Below are 18,505 nucleotides of genomic sequence, written 5' to 3'. Positions count from 1 at the left end.
ACATAATTTCAAACTCAACAATTTAAAAGGGCTAAAATCTTTAACTCATAAACTTTAAATTCTAACTTTTTGTGTATCTATAAATGAGTTCATGTTACCTTATTTTCAAAGTTCTCATAAAATCTATTCAGAGTTATATTCATTTTTTGCGGATTAAGAGTAAAATACCTATAGGATTATTGTACATAGTAAGTCAAACAAGATTTTCTTAGTAATACTTCATCTTTCATAAGATAAAGATAAAACGATATATATATATATATTATTCTCTTCAAATTTTTATGTGACATTATATTGAATATATTATTATTATTATTACTGTATGCAATAATAAAAGAATCGATTTCTCATAATTTTTCGTATCAATATTAATAACGAACTTCCAAATTAAAAAGATGGAATCCTACCAAAGCAATAAGCATAATAAATGCCATATTACTTTTTATAAGAAAACTTCTTGTTATATACTTAACTTATTAAAAAAAGGCATGAAAAAACGTGTGATAGAATTTCTTCCGTCATTATTAAAATTCCAATAGTTGATTAAAATATGTGGGCCAATATGAATGTCACTTCCCCTTTTTTCTATATTTTAAAAAATAAATAAAAAGGATTTTGTACTTTGATATATTTAATTTTTTGTCGGCAAGTTTTGCTAAAGTAAACTAATTATTGCACAATTTGCAATATCAAAAATTATATCCTTTTGGACGAAAAGAAAAAAAAAAAGAAACTATTTCCTGTTTTGAGTTGGTAATAAGGGGTCATTTGGCGTGAGGCACAACGAATAAATAACACCGAATAAAATAAAAGATTATTTTATTACATATTTGATTGGAGGTATTAGTTAGTATCGGATTTATCCCATTATTTATACCATAGTGATGAAATAAGTTATTCTATATACATGGTGAAATAACTAATTTTGAAATAAATAATCTCAAGATAACTCTTTCCCAATCAAACGACCCCGATCTAAATCTTAAAAGCCAGACAATATGAATGGTTAGGAAGTAAGGATGGCAATGGGGTGGTGCGGGTGCGAAGTGGTGCTTGTTTTAGGCTATGTGGGGTTGTGCGAGTTTTAGACTATGTGGGTGTGGTGCGGGTTTTAGACGGGTTAAATTTATTTTTTTTAAATGGTGCGGGGCAGGACGGATTACGAGTATATGCAGGTTTAAACTAAAAAAAGTTAAAAATTAGTATTATTCTCGTAAATCTACCTAAAATTGTATGTATTCTTCTCTTAAAATTTTACAATATTTAGAACATGTATTACACTACAAATAAATTTTTTTATAACTTTTTAAATTTTTTTATTCATCTTAATGAAAAATTGATATTTGATCATTACTTGTACATGTGATACTTTTCTAGTAATTTTTTAATGAAAAGTGATATAACAGAAATTGTTTGTTACTATTTTCTAGTATTGAAAATATTATGGTTTTTAATGGAGTTACAAATTTTTTCAAAAATAAAAAATAAAAAATGTGGAGATGTGCGGTGCAGACATGCGCGGATATGAGTGTGGGACGGGTTTATATGGATTTAAAAATGATGTGGTACAGGACGGAACGGTTTTAAAATTTGCGGGTTTAGAAAAAAATCCAATCGCACCATTGCCACCCCTATTAGCAAGTAATGAATAATCTTATGAAAGCCTTCTAATTTATAACCATATTTTTCGAATTATGGTGGAATAGTAAGTAATTTTTTTTTTATCGTTAATTAGAAATTTCGTATTTGATGAATTTTGAGATTGGTTCACCTTTAATAGAATATAATAATATATAGAAAAGTAAGTCCCTTATCAATAAAAAAAAAAATGCTCCTCTAATTATTTCAATCGAAATAGACTACACAAATAAGTTTCTATTACATATACATTGGAATTATTTTGAATAAAGAATTAACAAAAGATGGAATTATCAAAATTTTGTTTCATTTTTATTTTTTTAAATAGGAACTTGAGTAAAGAATAATTATTTTATTTTTGAAGTTTTCAAATTTTGAAAATGAAAACTCTTTGCCTCATTTGGTGTACCTACTAAATCAAATGAAAGGGAACTTTCACGTCCAAAACGTGAAGAGTCCCATGCAACTAAGTATTAAAAAACCTCTAATAAGATTTGATTGCTTAACAATCTTTTTTTTTTTCCCTACTCGATGTCCGATATAGGCATTAAAGTCTCGACTGATTCGAATCGCGCACTAAAGAGCTTATTCTGAGGATAGCGGTCTCAACAGAATTTTCTTCATATCTAAGACTCGAACAGTTGTTTAACACTTACATAATCAAGCTTTGATAATATTTGTTATTTCTAATCATTTTTGTTCTCCCACCCAAAGAAGAATGCTTCTTCAATTTAAGTGATTTTTAATTTATTGGCATATTGTCTTGCAATAATTTTGTATATCCAACTCGATTAGCTTAAAAAGAACAATAATTATGTTGGGTGTGGTATTGGTGGATGTTTCTAACAATTTATAGATTACAAATTGGTGTTTTTTTATAAACATGTGTTTGAACCAGCTTTCACGTACGTCTACTAATTTCACGAATATCTGTCATCCCACTAGGTAATTCTATTCGCCAAGGCTAGAATAGATAAGAAAAAAATCACCTAGTGTTTTTCGTCTCTACTGAGATTTGACATTCGATGCTTTCTTTACCATCACTGTTGTAGTCGGATGACCAAAATTCCTACATCTTTATTCAGATATCTCGGATTCAAGTACTGAACATGAAAAAAAAAATCATGATTGAAAATTTTTTGCCCCTTTAATTAGACTTGAGGTTACGAAAATCCGCATTAGCTTAGACAGGGATGACTAAAATCCGTCCATCTTTCTTCAGATATCTTGAATTCAAGTACTTAGAGACTTGCGCGATGAAAATCCATATTAGCTGACGGGTCCAATGCGGATATCCGACATCAAGCAAGAAACAAAAAACACACTAGTATTTGTCTATGGAAGGAGAGTCTTAGAGTAACTGGTAAAGTTGTCATACAATCAAGAGGTCACGAGTTCAAGCCTTGGAAACAAACTCTGACAGAAATGCAAAGTAAGACTGCGTATAATGCACGTATACCCTTGTGTAGGACCCTTCCCTGAACCCTGAGCATAGCGCGCACTTCAGTGCACCGGGCTGCCCTTTTTGTAGTATTTGTCTATGTTTATTGCTGGTTAACATATTAAATCAACTAACAAATCACTCTTTCAACTTCCAATCTCTTTGCAACTAAAAATAGTGCAATAGTCGAAAGGAGAATGAATCAAAGATATTAAGACAATAAATGCAACAACAACAACATACCAGAAGGATAGAGCGTATGCAGACGTTACCCCTGCCTTGGAAGGTAGAGGGGTTGTTTCCGATAGACCCTCGAATCAAGGAAAAACAATAAATGCAAATTATCAAAGCAATATCTCAAAGTAAGAATGCATATCACTTCATTTGTTTGATGTAAACACATCGTGTGGGTACAGTTAAATATCGAAAATTAGTCCTTACAGAACATAAGTATATGATTTCTTTTATTCAACAAAGGCCACGAAAACCAATAGTGATAAATAAATAAATAAAAATACAACACAAATGGAGAACAATTATTAAACAAATGAATCTGCAAATACGACCATAAACTTGACTGTCTTAATCACTCAGAGACGATCTTAGTTCTTTACTGTGGTTACCTGCCTCAGAAGCATTTGGACAACATCGTTGGAGATACTTTCGGATTCTGCTTTCAAGTTCTGGATCTTTGCAAACGTTTCTTGATCAAGACGTTTGACATTAGCACCCGAATCACCGCTAGTCTGTAGACAATACAGATATTAATAAGCATACTTAATCAAGGGTAAAGTAAGTTGAATAACCGATTACTTCCCCACCCCCCTATACGCACACAATATGGCCCTGTGATCAAGAATGCAGCAAGCGGAAAATGTGAAGAAACACAAGTTTTGGTCTTAAATGTTCATGTGTTCTTTTAAATATTCGAGTTCATACAAATGCATGGCAGTCTAAAGTCAAGATAAAGGAAGAGCGTTGTAGTAGGTTTGAACCAGCTTAGAAGTCGTCGATTTTATGAAGAAATAGCCGATCTCAACTTGCTTGGGTTTGACGAGCAGTTGCTGTTGTTATTGTCATACAGATACATGAAAACTGGTTTCTTTACCAAAACGATTTGTTTCTTATTTACCTGTTCAACCTTTCTCTGGAACTCTGCTTCCATGTAAGCACGAAATTCAGCTATTTCCTTCTCGGCTTCATCCTTTGCCTGTTTCAATCTAGCCTGTTTGGCTGCACATTAAATCAAAGTCGGGATTTAGAACTTGTTTATACAACTGACAGTTTCAGTCCCAATGCATGAAAGACGATAGCCACACAACAAATATTATTAGTTAAGACATGGGAAAGAATAGGTATAGAAGTAAGGAGCTTTAGGCTGCAGTAATTATTACTCTTTGCTCGTGATCCAATGAAAATGTTGTATGTAGTTGAGTGTTTGACAGTTAAGAACTCCCACATCCAAAAGTTGAAGGTGGCAGATGAGGATGTTGCGATGGATGTGTGGACTTACCAAGAGTGATAGGGTTAGAAATAAGATTATTGGGGAGAAGGTGGGAGTGACTTAGGTGGAGGACAAAATGCAGGAAGTGCAGTTGTGATGGTATGGACTGTGTACACTTTACCCAGACCCCACTTTGTGGGAATTCACTGGGTATGTTGTTGTAGACATGCCCCGTATGTGATTTAAATCCCCTTTCGAACATAAAAAATGCATAATAATTGGTTTTATTGCTGTGGGATCGGAAATACAAAGTAGTGTTGAGAAATAGAAGTGTACGGAAAATCGTGAGGCGAAGTGGCAAATTGGTAGGAAGAAACATCCAGATTACATTTTACTTATTCAGTGCACATCAGAGATGACAATCATCTCCCCGTACGGGAGGAAAAAGTTGAACTGTAATAGAAACAAAAGTTACAATATGGAAGGAGAAAATTTAGCAATGGACTACAACAACAACATCATACCCAATGTATTCCACAAAGTAGGTTCTAGTGGGTTGGGGGGGACGCAGTTCATGCCACTACCCCTTAGATGAAGTAGAGAGGTTGTTTCCTATAGACCCCCAGCTTAGGACAAATAACAGTATAACAAACACAAACATAAAAGCAAACCACAGAAAGAGATATCACACCGCTAGATAATAAAGGAACCAAGACCCACAAGGTAATACTATAAAGTAGCACTCAAAACTGTAGACATCATAAAAACACCGAACAAAAGACTAGAAGAAACTACAGGCACAGATACAAATAAAACACTCTTCCGTACTATCACGGACGTACACCTACCAACTAACCCTCTACCCTAATCCACATCCTCCACACCTTCCTATCAATGGTCGAGTCATTAGCAATGGACTAATAGACTTGAAAATAACACATGTTGCCGAGATCTCCTGATCATTGCACTACAGTTAGTGAAATTAGCTGAAATCCAACTCAAAAATCATAAAACTGGAGGTGTGAAAAGGGAAATCAATTACCACTCCTTGCAGCATTGACTATGTGTTGAGCTTCTTGCTCTGCACTTAAAAGTTGTTGAATCCCATTCTGGTTGCCCCTGCTGGATTCCATACTCGTCTGATATACTGTACTTACAAAACTACAACAAAGAAGAAAATATGCTTCTTAAGGAAATCGATAATACTTGAGGAACACAACAACCATATATTCAGCATAAGGTGAGCATGCTATGGAACTATGCTAAAAAGAACAGCCATGACGTCTTTTATGCAAAAGAAACAACACAACACAACAACAACAACATACCCAGTAAAAATCCCACAAGTGAGGTCTGGGGAGCGTAAAGTGTACGCAAACCTTACCACTTCCTCGAGGAGGTAGAAAGGTTGTTTCCGAAAGACTAAACCTTATACTATTATGTACACAGAAAAACCACAAGCATTTCATTTACAATATGGTTCAATTTAAGGACCAGATTTGCATTAGGATCTTTTTCTCGTGTGTAGTCCAGGATGTAAATTTATAGGCCAAACGTCGAACTACCCAACATTTAGGCTAAACGGAGATGGATCGCAAGTGGGTCAGGGAGACCACACGTATTTCACATGTTAACACATTTTAATTACTAATTCTCTAGCAGCAAAATATCAGGATGTCCCTCTAATAACTTTGGTGGTCATTGTAATTTCAGGCACCCTATAGTTCCTAATCTACTGTGATAGTCTGATCTAGTCGTCTAGAATGAAGAGAATCCTAGGTCAAAAACTTAAGAGATCAGAAACTGGTAGATTGTTGAAGTAACAAACGCTTCACGCGTAGCTTTGAGCTGATGGAGAAAAAAGCTTCTCGGGTCAATGGTAAATAAGAAAATTATTCCTACTTATGTCTAAATGTCCAACTAAATGGAAACTTGAGTTAAACATCAGTCCTGCTCATGAAATTCAGCTTCTCTCTAGTGGATTGACTAAACAAGTTACAATAAATTAAATCAGCAAAGAGGAGAGTGGTATTAAGTCAGAAAAGACTAGATCAAACAGCTGTGCTCAACAATTCTCTTCCCAAAGCTGGAGCATTTTGCCAGAAACAAGTCAACCAATCCGCCTAAACCTCAATTTGAAATTAGTTACAATTAACTACATGGATCCTCTGCATCCATTCTGCTCTAATCACAATACGAACGATCAAGGTCAAACAACTGCAAACCTTCTATAACTCATTCTTGTATTTGAATCGCACGTAGACCTCAGATTATTTTGCACAAACAAATAATTGATTATGACTAAAGTAACAAATTCAAACCAGGATTGTCAACCATCCCCCACTTCTTCCCAATCCCAAACTCATAAAAAGGATTTTCCAGACAAATTACTCTTCCTAGAATCTCTCTATAAAAATAGTAGATCCATCAGTACAATAAATCCTTATCAATGATTCAAGCAGTTCTAAACCCGAACCACTCTTCCAGAAACAAGTCAATCAATCGCCTAACGGCTAAACCTCAACTCAAAACTAGTAGAATCAACTACATTCTGCTTTAAGCACAATTCCGAATGATTTTTACACTGGATGTTCAAGGTCAAACCAACTCCAAAACCTTATATAACTCACTATTTGTTTGTGAATCTCACGTAGAACTCAAATTATTTTTCAGAAACAAGTCAATCAACCACTTACACCTCAATCCTAAACTAGTTATAATCAACTACATTCTGCTTTAATCACAATTCCAAATAATTTTACACTGATGATTCAAGGTCAAAAACAACTGCAAAACTCATTATTGTTTGTGAATCTCATTTGCAGAATTCAAATCAAAATGCAAACACAACACACACGGCAGTGCGTGTAGAAATTGAATTTTCGAAATCAAAAGCAGCTCAAATTTGCAGATTTCAAATCAAAATACACACACAACACATATAGAAACCGAGTTTTCAAAATCTATTCAACCTCAAATTTGCAGATTTCAAATCAAAAACACACACATATACACACAGTAATACCTGTAGAAACTCAATTTTCAAAATCAGAGAAGCTCAAATTTGCAGAATTCATATCAAAACACACACACACATAGACACACAGTAACTTGTAGAAACCAAGTTTTTATAATCGGAGCAGCTCAAATTCGCAGAATTCAAATCAAAATGCGCACACACACACATAAACACACAGTAACCTGTAGAAAGTGAGTTTTCATAATCGAAGCAGCTCAAATATGCAGAATTCAAAACAAAGTGCACACACACACACATAAACACACAGTAACTTGTAGACAGTGAGTTTTCATAATTGGAGCAGCTCAAATTTGCAGAATTCAAATCAAAATGCACACACACACATAAACACACAGTAACCTGTAGAAACTGAGTTTTCGTAATTAGAGCAGCTCAGATTTGAACAAGTCGAATCAAATACACACACATACACAAAACACACACACACATAAACACACAGTAACCTGTAGAAACTGCAATTTCGTAATCGTAGCAGCTCAAATTTGCAGATTTCAAATCAAACTTACACACAACACACACACAAAACACACACACTGTAACCTGTAGAAACTAATGTTTCGTAATCGGAGCAGCTCAGATTTGTAGAATTCAAATCAAAACGCACACACATACACAACAAACACACACAGTAACCTGTAGAATTTGAGTTCGTAATCGGAGCAGCTCAGATTTGCATAATTCAAATCAAAACGCACACACACATAAACACACAGTAACCTGTAGAAACTGCGATTTCGTAATCAGAGCAGTTAAAATTTGCAGAATTCAAATCAAACTTCACACAAATATACACACAACACACACAAAAACACGCACAAAAGTCAAATACACATACAACACACACAGTAGTACCTGTAGAAACTAAGCTTTCGTAATCGGAGCAGCGAAAATGTGAAGCAAAGTTGATTTTCTGCTATAGAAAAGAGTTGAAAAGACTATGAAGAGGCTCGAAAATGGAGGTCTATTTATATACCACGTTTTCTCTTTACTTTTTTTTTTTCCTTTTTCATTTTCCGAAAAGACAAATAGAAAATGAAAGGAGCTTATTTAGCAAGTAAAATGCATTCATCAGACGCGATTGACACGTAAAAGATTCGTTTTCGTGAAAATTAACTGTAAGCAAAAATAAAATAAATAAAAAATATAATTTTATATAAATAAATTTTATAGGATTCAAGCCTCCTAGAAATACGTTTGGATCTCCAAGAATTGTCGGACAATACTTTGTTTTGTCGAGTTAATTTTCGGGTAAAACTCTGTTAATCAATTCTTTGAAGAGTTATGTAGTCAATGCAAAAACTTCCTCCAATGTTTGCAGAATGACATCATAAATTTTCGATGTAAAGATAAAGTTTAATCATTTGAATCTTATAGTTCGAAAAATACCCTCTAATTGAATCATTGTACAACAATAATGGCAAAAAAAGGTTGATTGTATTTTAGTGTATACCTTTAATGAATTCAACAAATTGATGCAATGGTTTGATGGATAACTTGGGTCTATTGTAGGTTCGGCTAACACTATGCCTTTATATACTGTTGATGAATTCAATCATTTAACATTTCTTATGAACTTGACCAAGTTTTAATTCCTCACATTTTTTTTTTTACTTGTGCAAATTTTAGTGCATTCAAAAATAATTTCATCCAATTTGGTTTAAGAATATCTTTTTGTTGTCATTTTTTTCATTCATTCTTTTGGAAGTATAATTGTATATATACAACAATCAAAATAGCTAATTTATTCTCTCTCTATATAATTGACTAACGTGATATAAACGTGTGGAGTACGTACACGACTAGTATATATATATATATATATATTCTAAAACTACTCTCTTGCTAATAAAAGTTTTTATACTGTCTGTACAGCCAAACAAAACCTTATCGTCACTTTTTTGTCAAATTTCCCAATTGCTATAAAAAATAAAATAAAATCTTTTAAACAAAACCTAACCCTACGACACCGTATTCTATCAATTCTCCCTTAATTGTCCACCGCCGATTCCCAATTAACTCCACCGCCGACCACTGTACACCGCCGTGCCTTTTCTCTCCGCCGTCCTCCGCCGATCTCTTCTCCGGCGTTATATATATACACATTGCCCATTTCCTTTTACTTGCTATTTTTACTGGTACATTTTTCTCCCTCTTTCTATATATATTTTTCCTGTTTATATATATATTTTTTGGTTGTGTTTTTCGTGAATTGAGTTTTTTACTTAGGAATTTTAGTTACTATGATTAGATTAAAATTGGGTATTTTGTGTATGTAATTTTTTTTAAAAAATCATTTGTAAGAAGCTTTTTTTAATTTTTGCATATAAAGTTACCATTTTTTGTAGGCCTAATAGATGAACATGTCCTTTTAACTTGTCCTCAGCTGACATTTATGCTTTCCAACTTTGCATATACACAAGTAGAAACTTAAATTTGTATAAAGTGAACAAGTAAACACACACGTCCTATATAGTATCTACGTGGAAATCTCACATGAATTGCCACGTAAGATGAGTTTGTTTATCTGTTCAAGTTTAAGTATCTACTTTTGCACACCCAAAGTTGGATGGTAAATTTATGTATTATTCTTTTTTTTAATAACTGTAGTGTGTGGGTCAACTTTCATGCCCCAGAGTTATTCCACGGGATGATTTCCACGGGATGATTGCCACCTCTTGCCAACAATAGGTACTAGGTAACTCATTGTATTGATTCATCTAGTTAACTTCAACTAGTTTGGGATTGAGCAATAGTTGATTGATTACAACAACAGGCATACCTAGTGTAATCCGACAAGTGGGGTCGGAGGAGGGTAGAGTGTATGCAGACCTTATCACGACCTTGGGAGGTAGAGAGATTGTTTCTGATAGACCCTTGGCTTAAGTGTGTTCTGTCTACCTAGTGTAATCCGACAAGTGGGGTCTAGGGAGGGTAGAGTGAATGCCGGCCTTATCACCACCTTGGGAGGTGGAGAGATTGTTTCCGAAAGACCCTTGGCTTAAGTGCATTCTGTCATAACATACATTACTTTGATTTGTATTAGGTTCCTCGATTGGCTAATCTCTTGTTGATTTAATCTTTAACCTAATGTGTGAAACACAGAGACGAGGGTGGTACATTATGTCATAACTACAAGTCATTTCAAGCATTTTTCAACAACAACATACCTAGTTGAGTCTAACAAGGTGGGGTCTATGGAGGGTAGAATATACCTTACCCCTACATCGCTGAGATAGAGGGGTTGTTTCTGAAAGACCCTCGGCTCGAGTGCAGCATATCAAAGTAGTTATAAAAAAAGAAATAAGGCATTGGAGAAAGCAAGTCAATTAATGCTGAAGTACAGGGCATCCAGAAAAGAGACAGTAACAAACTAACAATAATGAAATAATGTGGTAACTGAAACACAAAAGACTACCAAAATAGTTGATTGATTGATCGGTAATTATCATATTCCTAAGATGATTTATAAGGTTAATCCTAACTGCTTAGAACTGGTGCAGTAGATGATTGATGGATTGAGAATTATCATTCTTATTTGAGGGCACTGGTTGGCACTAATACTTTAGTAGCGCATACATTGTATTAGAACAATGTCGAGTACTTTACTAGTGAGGAAAGTAATGTATCAGCTTCTCCCTCCGTTTCAAGTTGTTTGTTTGGTTTTGACTTGGCACGAAGTTTAAGAAAGTAAAAAAGACTTTTAAATCTCGTGGTCTTAAATTAAAGGTTTGCAAAAAGTACCAAAATGTCCTTTAATCTCGTGCTTGTAAATATGTCACGTGGACCGTTGAAACTCAAGAGTTGTCGGAAAAGGAAAGAGGCATTCTTTTGAAAAGGACTAAAAAGTAAAATAAGACAAACAAATTGTAGCGGAGAGAGTAGTTTGTGCATTGTATTAGAACCATGTCAGATGTTTTACTAATGAAAGAAGTCATGATATTAGCTAAAACATATGTAAGAGATGAGAACTTCAATCAGCGGGAGACACGTACAGTATTATTTTCTGTGTATTTGTATTGGACATCTGATAGAAAACAATCTGGTTTAAGTGCAAAAAACACTTTGAATGCTGCTAACTCTAAGATCAACCATTGAACCCTGTAGATAGAGAATCAAGTATGCAAGTGTTAGTAAAAGCATGATATTCAAGTACAATTAAGAATAAATTAACTTTACAGTTATTTAACGTTCATGTGGAAATAGCAAAGAACATAATACAATGGAAGGCAAGTATCCATATGATATAGTACGAGTGGGGATTAAGGATCTTACGTTAGGTCTGATGTTTAACAATAGTTTTCTTAGTTATATGTCTGATTGTTCGGCATGCTAAGATAGATGTGAGATTTAGAGAATTCCTAATTTAATAGAAATCCTAGTTAGTCCTAAAAGTCAAATTATTAAGTAGCGAAATGAGCCGGGCCCAACTAGAGTGGAATTGATATAGAGGAGTCACATAGCTAACTGCAATTAGTTTTGGGTTGAGGCCATGTAACTAAAAGTCATTGCTTCACTGCTTAAAGCTATCAAGAGACGATGCTAAGCAAGGTATTATCGTTTTATGTGGGTGAAACCATATGATTAAGAGAAGTGCTCTTCAAATTTCAAACAATGACGCCACAAAGTGATCCAAAAAAGGGGCAGTTCTTTTTTTTTTTTTTTTAATCAATTAAAGAGGGCCCAACCTATTTTATTTCCGAAAGACAAACAAAAATAACAATGTCTTGCAGGCCCAGGTAGCGACCCGGCCCGCGTATAATAAAGAAATATATACAAAAGGGGATAAAAAAAGAAAAATAAAAATAAAAAGGAAAGCAAGCCGCTGCTTTCCTAAATCAGCTTAGAAGACCAGTAGATTCAGATGTGTGGAAGCTTCTGGATTAATCATCGGAGACAATGACCGGAGCTGACCAAGGTTCGAACACCATCCGCCATAGCTAAATCTCTACCACAAATCAGCCACACATCCCTTTGTAAGGGGCAGCTCTTTGAATCTCAGTTTTGAGGAGTTGGATTAATATTAGTGTATATTTATTGGTAAAAGTTAGTTATTTTCATTGCATTTTGATTATTATAATAATAAGCTCGTGTATGTTTTGGAATTTTTAAATTTCCGTAAGTTATGAGCTTCACTTCAAGGAAGTGTGCACTTCGCTTTTTTTTTTCTTCATACCCCTCGGACCTTGTCGCTTTGCCGTGCGTTTTCGTTATAGAAACACTGGTTGAGCTGTTGTTGTCACGTTACAGTTATGATCATACAGTTATTTGGAATTTCCTTCTCTAGGTACGTTCACCAAAAAAACTAAATACGCATTGTCTTGTAAACAAAAGAGGATAATTTAACTTTGTAATATAGAATTTGATACAATTCTTTTCTTCTCTCCGCAACTTTGTAATGTTGGTAAGTTGCATTATATTTTTCAAATAACTCCGTTTAATCTTATTTTTAATAGGAAAGTTAAGTTCGTCTTGTTTCAGAGATATGTCATAAGCAGTGATGGTGGACTACTATGCAACTACTCCTGGACCAGTTGAGGATGTTGTGTTGTATGATCAAGATAAACATGTATCATCTGCTGTTTGGGAGGGACAGGTATTACTATGATAAACTTCCTCCATGTTCTTTGCCCAAATTGACGTTTGATAGCAACTCAGTGATTTAAACTAGACTTGAATGGCTTATTTTCACTGTTGACAGGAGCGTGGTGCTCTTAGGTGCCATGAACACACATCAAAGCTCGATCAGTGGATGCTCACAGAGAAACAGGTTGAATTGGTTAGAAAGGCTGGATTTGGCTATTTGAGAATGATACCGGCAATCAGTTTGGATAACCCACTCATATCTGCCCTAGTTGAGAGATGGAGGAGAGAAACAAACACGTTCCATTTCACCATTGGGGAAATGACTGTGACCCTTGAGGATGTCGCCTACTTGCTTGGGCTACCAGTTGATGGTGAAGCTGTTATAGGTGTGACATATACTTCATGTGAAGCAGTCTGTATCAGATTGTTAGGGAAAGCACCTGACTCTGGATATATGAGTGGTGGGATGGTAAAGCTAAGTTGGTTGAAAGAGAACTTCTCCCATTGTCCGGAGGATGCTTCCATAGAGGATATTGAGCGTTGTACGCGTGCTTATCTTCTTTACCTGGTTGGTAGCACCATCTTTTCAACTACCACTGGTAACAAAGTACCTGTCATGTACCTTCCACTGTTTGAAAATTTTGATGAAGCTGGCAAGTATGCTTGGGGTGCTGCAGCCTTATCCTTCTTGTACAGAGCGCTTGGCAATGCTTCCCTTAGGTCCCAAAGCACAATTAGTGGCTGTTTGACACTTTTACAGGTATCATGAGGCTTGAAAACTTCATCTTTGAAGGATTCCACGGGGTCATAATTGACCTGGATGTCATGCTTTGACAAGTAATTGAAAATGCAATCGCTGAAACTCTTTATATTAATTATGCCCGTGATTAGTTTTTCCTCTCTTGCAGTGCTGGAGTTACTACCACCTAAATATAGGTCGGCCAAAGCTTAATCATGATCCAATCCATGAGTGTTTCCCATTTGTGCTTAGGTGGAAAGGTAAACAAAGCAGTCCAACCTCAAACCGTGATGTGGCATTCTACCGAAAATCATTGGACTCTATGAAGCCAATTGATGTAAGTTAGTTTCTAGAACTTGTTTGTGCAAATCATTTACCTCTTGAAGAGCTTAAGAAAATGAAACAATTCTATGGTCCAGGTTGACTGGTGTCCTTACTCAAACATTAGTCATACCGTCATACCAGAATATATATTGCGCAGTCTCATTCTGGGGAGATCAAAGACCATGTTGGTATGTTATGATAAGGCAGAAAGACACCTTCCAGATCGTTGCCTACGGCAGTTTGGCATGCATCAGACAGTCCCTGAAGAGGTACAGAAGTGGGAGAGGAAGACTCGGGGAGTTGATGGTGGTGTAGATCTCTCAGCAAAAATGGAATCAGAGCTTAATGAATGGTCAAATCGTCATCTTTACATTGTAGAGGCGGAGGAAGATGTGGAGGAAAGTGAATACATGCAGTGGTATTTGGGAATTACAAGGAAGTTGGTTGGGAGGCCTGTACCTATCTCATCTGAGTTTCAACGAATGGTAATTATCAGATAAATGTAATTAGGATTTTTTTCGATCTTCAGTTATCCCAATATCTCGTCTCTCACTTTGTGTCGTGTCTTCAATGTTTCAACGTAATCTGTTATTTGTCATTGCAGAATGCTGCACTGAGGGAGATTGCCCATATAACAGACTCCCTTTCAACTCATGGGATGGATGATCAACAGTTACAATCTGTCTCAAGAATCCGATATATTACGTATGAATGCCTGAAGGATCAGGTTGCAAGTCCAGTAGTTGTTGCAGCAAATTCACAAAGTGAGGCCGGAAAGAGAGTACGTGGAAAGGAGAGAGTAAGAAGGAGAGGGGTGGGAAAACGTAAGCGTAAAGAGGAGGTAGAGCAATATTATGCAGCAGGGATACCCATGCAATCCCGGATACCTGCTACAACTTTCGATGTGGATCCTTCTCACCTGTATCACATCAGCAATGAGGTGGATAATTCTCATTTGTGTATTTCAGTAAGCGAAGATGATCATGGTCGGATATCTCATATGGCTCAAAGTGTCGATGACATTGATTTCTGCGAAGATGCTAAGGAAATCGATGAATCACACTTTCATCATCTAACCGGAGAAGAAGATGGCCATCTCTCTAGTGAAGTCGCGGAAGCTAAACCTCATGCTTCAATGAATGTCGTCGTTCCTCAAGTTTCCCATGAAGCTAGAGAGGATGTTGCACAGCAGAACGATTACGGGGTTCTTGTTTAGACCAGTAAAGATGTGATTTTTCATTCTGTAAGTGGGATGACATTCTTTCTAAGATCTATAACCTAAGTTGTGCGGACTCTTCACTTTCAATGCCGCACCCGTGTCAGATTCTCCAAAAGTACACTAGCTTTGGCGAATCCGACACACACCCGTTGACATTTTTGAAGAGTCTGAGCAACATGGTCTATTAACTATAGTTGGTCTGATCAAGGTTTTGCTCATTTTGATATTATTTAGTTGCAATCCAAGCTTCTCATCTTTAGGCTTGTTGTAATTAGTTAGCTATAGACCTTTATTGTGGCTTGCTCAATTCCACCACCCCCCAATACTTTGAAAGCACAAACAAGTAGTACTTGTGAATGGTAATAGTACATCTTTATCTTCTTCAACCTTCATTTATACCCCTAATACTTATGAATTGTGGTTATGATTTTCTTTGAAAAGAATATTTTTATTTTTGTTAGAAATTTAAAAGAATAGAGAGATGTAAGAAGTTACTTAAATAGATTAGATAGATCATGCTTTTTATGGTTCAGATTTTATGTACAAAGGGATCATCATGTTACTCCTATGCTTGGCTTAGTGGCCATTTACTCAAGAATTCTCTCTTTCATGACATTCTTTTGAGATAATCATCCGGTACTCCCACGAATTATGATCAAATTTGCTGGTCCTATTACTCCTGAACTTAATTTGAGCATATTTTTGTCATTCTTTTGTGCTGACATGACACCTTTATTAAATAAAAATGAGATCCACGTTCAAGGTGTCACGTCAGCTAAAAAGGTGTCACATCAGTTGAGTTAGGGGGGTGGGTGACAAAAATGCACTAAAATTGAGTTAGAGTGTAATAGGATACCTGTAAAGTTGGAGTGTGTCGTAGCAAATTTGATCATAGTTTAGGAATACTAGATGCTTTACTCTATTCTTTTTGTATTTATTTGACTCCAAGAATGAATTGGATCTAAACAACAGTCCTGTTAAAATCCTTTGTGTCTTGTATTAATTTCTGTCCGCACTAAATTTTCATGGCCAATTTTTCATCCTTAAATAATGCAAATTTAAATTAATTGAATCGATAAATTTCGACTACCTATTTATAAATAGATAGGTCAAGTGTCCTTTTTGTAGCCATCAATCTTATGTCAATTCAAAACTACCAAAACTTATTATACAACTAGTATGCAATAATACTGATAAGAAATTTTCCATTAATAATTTTCAGTGATTCATTCCTTCTTCCCTTCTGGCAGCTTCTACTCTATTCAATTATTCTTACCAATCTTACTTATAAGAGTGTCAAATGAACGGGTTAAATTAAATTTGGATAGATTATAATGACTTTTAAGTTAAAAAATGAGTAGTTTATAAACTCATTCAAGCATTATTGGACCAAAATTTTTACTTTGCAAGGTAAAATAGTGTTCCCGCCTTGCACGTTATCATTTCCTGACGACGTTAACTTTTTATGAACAAGGTAGGAGCCCTCGTCCACCTTGTCTTTTTTTGATTTTTATACGCCCCTTTGAAATTTTGAATGAAAAAACTTGCCCTTTAGGCTCCGAACTTCTTAGAGCATACCGTGTCAAGAGTCACAAATTCATTTATAATCGCGATTATTATCATAGTCAATACAGTTTAACTGATTAAACTTTAACGAATTACATCAAACATATTAAAATAGGCTAAGTTAATAATTAATACAAGAGCATACCACTCTTTCATAGTCACAAATTTGTATATGATTGCGATTGTTTTCATAGTCACTAGCAATTTTATCGTCCACTACATAACTCTCTCCGTATCAAATTATCCATCCTAAATTGAGAATTCGGAATCAAAATAAGCCACAAAATAAAAAAAGTGACCAAAATAGGTCACCTATTTAAAAAGTTACCAAAATAGGCAAAATGCTATAAATTATTATGTTTTTCACTTTTTTCTTAACGGTCAACACGGTTTGTAAAACGTAAAAATTTATTACGTTTTGCACAAAAAATCAAAAACAAAAAATAGTATGCTGTCACATCTTTTTTATGTCAAATTATGTGGTTTGTAATAATTTATTACAAACTACAAACAGTGTTTGTAAGTTGTAATAAATTATTACAACTTACACCTAACCACATCGCATCACCTTTAGTTTTCCCACTTTTAAATTTAACCCATCCCCCCCCCCCCCTTGTAGAACCCTCTTACCCCCCCCCTAACCCCCCCACCCGCCCCTGCCCCTTCCTTTTTTTTTTTTTTTTGTTTTTGTATTAAGACTTTGTTCTTTTCCTTTTCAAGTTTAAGTTGTTAGTAAAAAATTTAAGGTAGCTAATGTCCATTTTTGAATCGATAGTAAGCTCCACTACTAAACTTCATTTGAAGAATTTCCAACGGTCCCCCATTCCGTTTTACTTAGTTCTTTTATTTTTTTTTGTGTTAAAAATATGAAATTAATGTTTCATATTAGTTTCTGATTAGTGTTTTGATTAGGACTTTGAGAAAACTTACATGGACAAACACATTTTTTATTATAATTAATAAAGTAAGAAATCACAATTTAAGTTACGGGTGTATAAACATTGAATCGATAAAAATGTTATTGATTTATCTTTATTGGGTTAACGATTTTTTAATAATTTTATAAAAAAATTATTGGGTTATTGATTCAATTTTATTTTTTTTGATTGGATTATTGGGTAAATCGATAACCGATTAAGATTATACGAAATTATTATTTACACCCTCCATATATATATATAAATATATAAGTAGGATTAGATGTTGGTTGCTATTAAGATTCAACCAACATTCAATCCTACTTATATATTTATATATATATGGAGGATGTAAATAATAATTTCGTATAATCTTAATCGGTTATCAATTTATCCAATAACCCAATAAAAAAATCAAAATCGAATCAATAACCCAATAATTTTTTTATAAAATCATTAAAAAATCGTTAACCAATAAAGATAAATCAATAACATTTTTATTGGTTCAATTTTTATACATCCATAACTTAAATTGCGACTTCTTACTTTATTAATTATAATAAGAAACGTATTTGTCCATATAAGTTTTCTCAA

General features: G+C 34.7%; 2 protein-coding genes across 4 annotated transcripts; one reads left to right on the top strand and one right to left on the bottom strand.

The window, feature by feature from the left end:
- Positions 1 to 3,434: 3,434 nt before the first annotated feature.
- LOC107871474 (V-type proton ATPase subunit G 2) lies at positions 3,435 to 8,674 on the bottom strand. The gene is made up of 4 exons (XM_016718420.2): positions 8,416 to 8,674; positions 5,566 to 5,684; positions 4,212 to 4,312; positions 3,435 to 3,825 (listed from the first exon to the last, which is right to left on the bottom strand). Exons 2-4 carry the CDS (start codon positions 5,654 to 5,656, stop codon positions 3,682 to 3,684), a joined length of 336 nt encoding a protein of 111 aa, XP_016573906.1. The 5' UTR covers positions 5,657 to 5,684; positions 8,416 to 8,674; the 3' UTR covers positions 3,435 to 3,681.
- Positions 8,675 to 9,401: 727 nt separating this feature from the next.
- LOC107871472 (protein MAIN-LIKE 2) lies at positions 9,402 to 15,814 on the top strand. Of its 3 annotated transcripts, XM_016718414.2 has the most exons (7): positions 9,410 to 9,698; positions 10,171 to 10,251; positions 13,017 to 13,156; positions 13,262 to 13,906; positions 14,055 to 14,222; positions 14,305 to 14,694; positions 14,814 to 15,814. In XM_016718414.2, the coding sequence occupies exons 3-7, from the start codon at positions 13,061 to 13,063 to the stop codon at positions 15,423 to 15,425; spliced, it is 1,911 nt and encodes a 636-aa protein (XP_016573900.1). In that variant the 5' UTR covers positions 9,410 to 9,698; positions 10,171 to 10,251; positions 13,017 to 13,060; the 3' UTR covers positions 15,426 to 15,814. The 3 variants fall into 3 exon arrangements, with proteins under 3 accessions (XP_016573899.1, XP_016573900.1, XP_016573901.1); XM_016718413.2 differs by lacking the exon at positions 10,171 to 10,251 and having other exon boundaries at positions 9,402 to 9,698; XM_016718415.2 differs by lacking the exon at positions 10,171 to 10,251 and having other exon boundaries at positions 13,042 to 13,156.
- The last annotated feature ends 2,691 nt before the right edge of the window (positions 15,815 to 18,505 follow it).

This window comes from Capsicum annuum, chromosome 5 (genome assembly GCF_002878395.1).
Source record: "Capsicum annuum cultivar UCD-10X-F1 chromosome 5, UCD10Xv1.1, whole genome shotgun sequence".
Classification (NCBI taxonomy): Eukaryota; Viridiplantae; Streptophyta; class Magnoliopsida; order Solanales; family Solanaceae; genus Capsicum; species Capsicum annuum.
This window is presented reverse-complemented; position numbering and strand designations above follow the sequence as displayed.

Bases quoted from the DNA above. Each gene is read 5' to 3' on its own strand.
- LOC107871472 (XM_016718413.2), top strand. From the start codon at position 13,061: ATGGTGGACTACTATGCAACTACTCCTGGACCAGTTGAGGATGTTGTG. The intron at 13,157-13,261 runs GTATTACTATGA...CACTGTTGACAG, and splicing joins CTGCTGTTTGGGAGGGACAG to GAGCGTGGTGCTCTTAGGTG. The intron at 13,907-14,054 runs GTATCATGAGGC...CCTCTCTTGCAG, and splicing joins GCTGTTTGACACTTTTACAG to TGCTGGAGTTACTACCACCT.
- LOC107871474 (XM_016718420.2), bottom strand. From the start codon at position 5,656: ATGGAATCCAGCAGGGGCAACCAGAATGGGATTCAACAACTTTTAAGT. The intron at 4,313-5,565 runs GTAATTGATTTC...TTTAATGTGCAG, and splicing joins AGTCAATGCTGCAAGGAGTG to CCAAACAGGCTAGATTGAAA. The intron at 3,826-4,211 runs GTAAATAAGAAA...TATTGTCTACAG, and splicing joins TCCAGAGAAAGGTTGAACAG to ACTAGCGGTGATTCGGGTGC.